The sequence below is a fragment of the Alosa pseudoharengus genome, unplaced genomic scaffold (assembly GCF_046254945.1).
Source record: "Alosa pseudoharengus isolate Yale_2024_CS ecotype anadromous, Long Island Sound unplaced genomic scaffold, YU_APseudo_1.1 YU_APseudo_1.1_scf_4, whole genome shotgun sequence".
In the NCBI taxonomy this organism is placed as follows: Eukaryota; Metazoa; Chordata; class Actinopteri; order Clupeiformes; family Clupeidae; genus Alosa; species Alosa pseudoharengus.
In genome coordinates, this window is record NW_027468774.1 from 24,125,677 (window position 1) to 24,130,676 (window position 5,000).

General features: G+C 42.5%; 1 protein-coding gene across 1 annotated transcript in view; it reads right to left on the reverse strand.

Moving 5' to 3' along the window:
* The window catches only part of mei1 (meiotic double-stranded break formation protein 1), a 37,335-nt gene that overhangs the window by 21,471 nt on the left and 10,864 nt on the right, over nucleotides 1-5,000 (reverse strand). The window contains exons 11-16 of the mRNA XM_076266664.1: nucleotides 3,374-3,508; nucleotides 1,665-1,779; nucleotides 1,269-1,357; nucleotides 823-964; nucleotides 504-615; nucleotides 44-104 (exon numbers count right to left, since the gene is read on the reverse strand). Of these exons, the coding sequence (XP_076122779.1) occupies nucleotides 44-104; nucleotides 504-615; nucleotides 823-964; nucleotides 1,269-1,357; nucleotides 1,665-1,779; nucleotides 3,374-3,508 (654 nt within the window). The remainder of the gene's footprint in view (nucleotides 1-43; nucleotides 105-503; nucleotides 616-822; nucleotides 965-1,268; nucleotides 1,358-1,664; nucleotides 1,780-3,373; nucleotides 3,509-5,000) is intronic.

Genomic DNA, 5,000 nt, shown 5'->3' on the forward strand with positions numbered 1-5,000 from the left:
TTAATCAGCGGGCCTCATATAATGCCAAATGATGGCTCATCACCTGTTTCCTGAGCACAAAGCTGCCTTGTGCTCCAATACCAGTCTAATGAAACCAGATGAAGCTGCCAAAAAAGATAAGGAAAAATAGAGTGAAAAAAGTAAATATAATTTCCTGCATTTTCAGCACTTAAATCTTTTGCAAATAGGTTCTAAAAGCATTAATCTTTCTCCCTCAGTATTTGTGTGCTCAGAATCAGAATATTTTTCACCAATTATGCTCTCTAGCAATACAATAAATAGACAATAAATTACATTATGTAGATAATGTACATATAAGACAATATTAATACAGGCATATACTACAGACGAGGCGAGATGCAATAAACAGACAATATACAGTACAGATACTATGAAGACGAAACAGTGTACATACAGTGCACAGCAATGTAAATGTGTGTAAACAGTATATTTCAATGAATGTTGCAAATGAACTACTTTGACCCCTGACCCCTGCCACTCACCCAGTTTGAGGGCAAAGAGCGGCATGAGGGAGGGCAGCAGAGTGAACTGGTAGGAGAGGATGGAGAAGAAGTGCTGCAGCACCTGGCTACTGGGGGCCTGCTCACACAGCCTCTGCACACACACACACACACACACACACACACACACACACACACACACACACACACACACACACACACAGACAGGTACATATACCAATTTAAAATAATCTATATGCATCTCTAAATTACGCAAGTACGGAAGTACGGTATGTATGCCTGTGTGAAAGAGATTTTTTTTGTGTGTGTGTGTGTATATCTAGTCTGTCTGGGGCCTCACAGTGACAGTAGGGATGAGGACGGTATCACAGCTGCGCAGCAGGCTGAGACAGAGGGCCTCCAGAGAGTCCTTCCTCTGCTGGTTGGGGGCTGTGAAAGCGTTCTCTTTCAGGCTGGGCTCAGAGGAACACTGCTCTGCAAGCCTACACACACAAATTTTGCTATTTTTATACATATACTGTAGAAGGGATCAGTCATTCAAACTTGCAGCCATCACAGTGCCTCTGTCGGAAGAAAAAGTCCAGCAGCATCAAAAGGCACTGAAAATCTTGAATTTCCCCTTGGGGATCAATAAAGTATGTATGTATGTATGTATGTATGTATGTATGTATGTATGTATAATGTATGTATGTATGTATCTATATCTATCTATCTATCTATCTATCTATCTATCTATCTATCTATCTATCAAAACATCAGTGTTCTACAGAGGGACGGAGCGCTGACCTGCAGGATTCCTGGAAGCAGACCAGGGCTTGGAGGAGGAAGCTCCCTGCCTTTGAGGCCTGGTTGGTCGGTTTGGGACCAGGGACCCCCTGAGAACATAAATGACAAGGTTAATGCCTCAAACACAATCATACACATCTGCACACACACACACACACACGCACAAACACACACACACACACATACAATAGGTGGGTCTTTATCCTCAAAAATGCAAGGCTGTGCAAGAGTTAATCCTACCCTGTAACTAATTCAATTATTCTTTGCAATAGAAGATTTCATGCAAATTTCAAGCGCTTCCAGTCAGGATTTCTTTGAATGGACCATTTGAATGGTCAGAATGTTCATTACAACACTGGATGGAAATCCAGCACATGACTCACAAAAGCAACTTACTGTGGTGCTCTGACGTGTAGTAATGGGCACGGGTAACTCAGTGCACCTAGTGATGATCGCCCCAACTATCTTCTTCAGCTCTTTATACTGCACAGGGCTCGACTGGTGCTGTAGCCTGCAGAGACACATTCACATTCAGAACACTTGTGTAACATAAGGTTATGGCCATGAAGTCATTAGGCTGAACAGAGTGCATACTTCTTCTCTGTGGGTAGATAAAAAAAGTTATCACAACCTTTTGTAACTTTGACTAACATTTCATTTTCTTCTATTCCATCTGACAGCAGAGTTGCTGCTGTATTTCACATCGATATGAGCACATGGCCAAGGTTACCATAAGAGTTCTCCATATTAGTTACCAAGGTTACGATAAGAGTTCTCCATTAGTACATTGATTAATGAACAAAGATGTGTAAATTTTTGTGTGTGTGTGTGTGTGTGAGAGAGAGAGATTCTATTCAGCTAACAAAAGTATTTGAATGTATATCCTCTGTGTGTGGTGTAGCAGTACATGGACTGTATTTTGGGCACCAGCGCATGGCGTAAAGCTCGTTTTTCACCCGCGGAAAGTTTAATTTGGTATTTTGCACGTTTATTGCCCAGGGGTGTGGCAATTAACAACCTAGGGAGGGGCCTGGCGTGTTGTCTAAAAATCGCTATCGTACACCACCTAAACCTGGTCAGAAGTCACTGGCGAGTTGTTCATATGCTATTTTAAGAGCGCATGTCAACAGTCATATTGGCAGGTGCACGCACCATCCTTCTATCATTCATGAACACACACCAGCGCACGTCCATGCAAAGCATTACAAATTGCACGATTAAAATGGGAAACATAATTAGAATAAAGATATTACGAAATACTGTACATCTCATAATGAGTAGTTATTCACCATCATTTGCAAATTGGTAATGACGGTTAAAAGTGATTAGAGGAGAGGCGAGAGACACGTATGGAGCACAGCTGAAGACGCACTGTCACGAGATATAAGCAACTCCTCTGCAGGATATATGTTGTTTTATTCAGTCATTTGAGCAATTTTAGGGTAAGTGTTGCTTTTTCCAGCCTATGTTTTCGGTGGTAACCCATTGTCAGTCAATAGTGAAAGTAACTGCATATAACTGTCTTGTCGTTGACTGACTCCTTGGTGAAGTTAGTTTCACTTTGCCAATGAGTTCAAATAATAAACGAGTGCAAATGCGTGAAGGCTATGCTAGGTTTTAGTAAAGTATGGTTTAAGAATGACTATTCCATACGGTCTCGCAAGCAGCCTCATTCAAATGCGCCGTTGAATGCCAAAATACCGATGCATTTATTTGACATATTGCGCGTTGCGCCGTTAAAGGGAATGACAGATGTCATTCTCATTGGTTTAAAATGATGTTACGCCCCAAACACACCCATATGACTGATTAAAAAACCTAGGAACACCTTGTTGCGCCATGCGCTCCACGTTTGATAACGAAACCCCTCCCAATGTGAACTGCACATCCTACTAAATTTGAATAGACTTTTGACGAGTGACGATGCACTAGAATGTCATGATAGGGCCCTTAGTACATATCTTTATTCAGACCATGCGTGTGTGTGTGTGTGTGTGTGTGTGTGTGTATGTGCTTAAACATGCTGGACTGTGGTCATGTCCACCTGACACAAATGCACACACAGATGCATGAAGCACGGTCGGGCAGAGTGTGCTTGCGTTCACCTGAGGAGGGCGGTGGCGGCCCGTGCTGCATGTGTGGCCACCCGCAGGCAGGGGGAGGACACGCCCGACAGCACCACCTCTGCCACACCCACAAAGCCCATGCTGGTGGGAAAGAGACGCACTGCTGCAGGCTGCCTGCAAACACAGAGAGAGAGAGAGAGAGACTGAGCGAGAGTCACACTGAGAGAAATAGAAAGAGACAAAATTACAGAAAGAGAGAGAGAGAGAGAGAGAAAAAGAAAGAGAGAGACTGAATGAGTCACACTAAGAGAAAGAGAAAGACAAAATTACAGAAAGAGAGAGAGAAAGAGAGAGAGAAAGAAAGAGAGAGACTGAACGAAAGTCACACTAAGAGAAAGACAAAATTACAGAGAGAGAGAGAGAGAGAGAGAGAGAGACAGGTGTCAGGCCGGGAAAGTGAGGGAGAGAAAGATCCAAAGATAGATAAGAGACAGAAGAATAGTGAGACAGAAGAGACAGACAGGAAGAATATTTTTGATTTGAGAGAGACAGTGGTGCGTTGAGCTGTTATTGTTGCCACAACAGGCCGACCACATATCCAGAAGCCACTTTCCACTCCAGCTGAGCCACTTGGTATTTGCTTAGGCTGTTGTGGCAACAAACACACAATCCTCAGCTTCTGTCATCTAATGAAGTCAGCGTCAAAGGTGGTGGGTGACATGCCATGTCTTCAGTGACTGTGGTATGGGTGAGGGTTGAGCTGAGTCATTACCAGTGATTAACATGACACAGAAGGACTGACAGAAACACACACACACAGACACACACACACACACACACACACACACACGCACAGACACACACACACACACACACACACATAATGAATGTGTGTGAGATTAGCAGCACTGGGAAGAGCTGCTTGCTGCTATTCCTGATCCATCAGCGCTGACAACTAAATAGGCACTACAGGACATTTTGAAAATACTGTTTGCAGCTTCAATGCTTCTATATTCACACAAATGACAGTTAGGGTCATCATCACACAGAACAGATCTGAGGTCTGAATTATTTATTCATAATGGCCCATATTTTAAAGATTCAATCCTTCTTACAAGGAGTGAAGACACATGGCAGTGTAAGAGTTTGGTGGAGTGTTAATGATATGTCCTCAGCCAATCATGCTGCACGTCATTCTCTAATGGCACATCTTGCAAACTTCAAAACTTCAAACTTCTAGGTGGCACTAGGAGTTTCATGATTACTTTCTTCTTACTTTTTTTACTAGTTAGCTAGTTTTTTTAACTAGTTTTTCATAATAGTTGTCGACTAGTCGTTATGTTTGTAACATTACTGCTTGTGCTAACAGTTGGCAGGTGGTGTTTCATCTTTAGATGGTTAATCCATAGCACACCTGTTCTTACTGTACTTTAACACAGCTGTACACAGCTTACGTGTCACTATGGAACAGCTCTCATTTTCAGTGAAGTATTTCCATATATAGGCATACCTAACCCGTTTAGCCTTTTGCCAATTTGGTCACAACTATTTGACTTCTGCCTACAGCACTGACTAGTGATTTTAGTATTTGACTAGTCAGCTAGTTGACTTCTTGATGAAACTCGTAGACTACTATATGTACTGTAGTAGACACAACAATGAAACA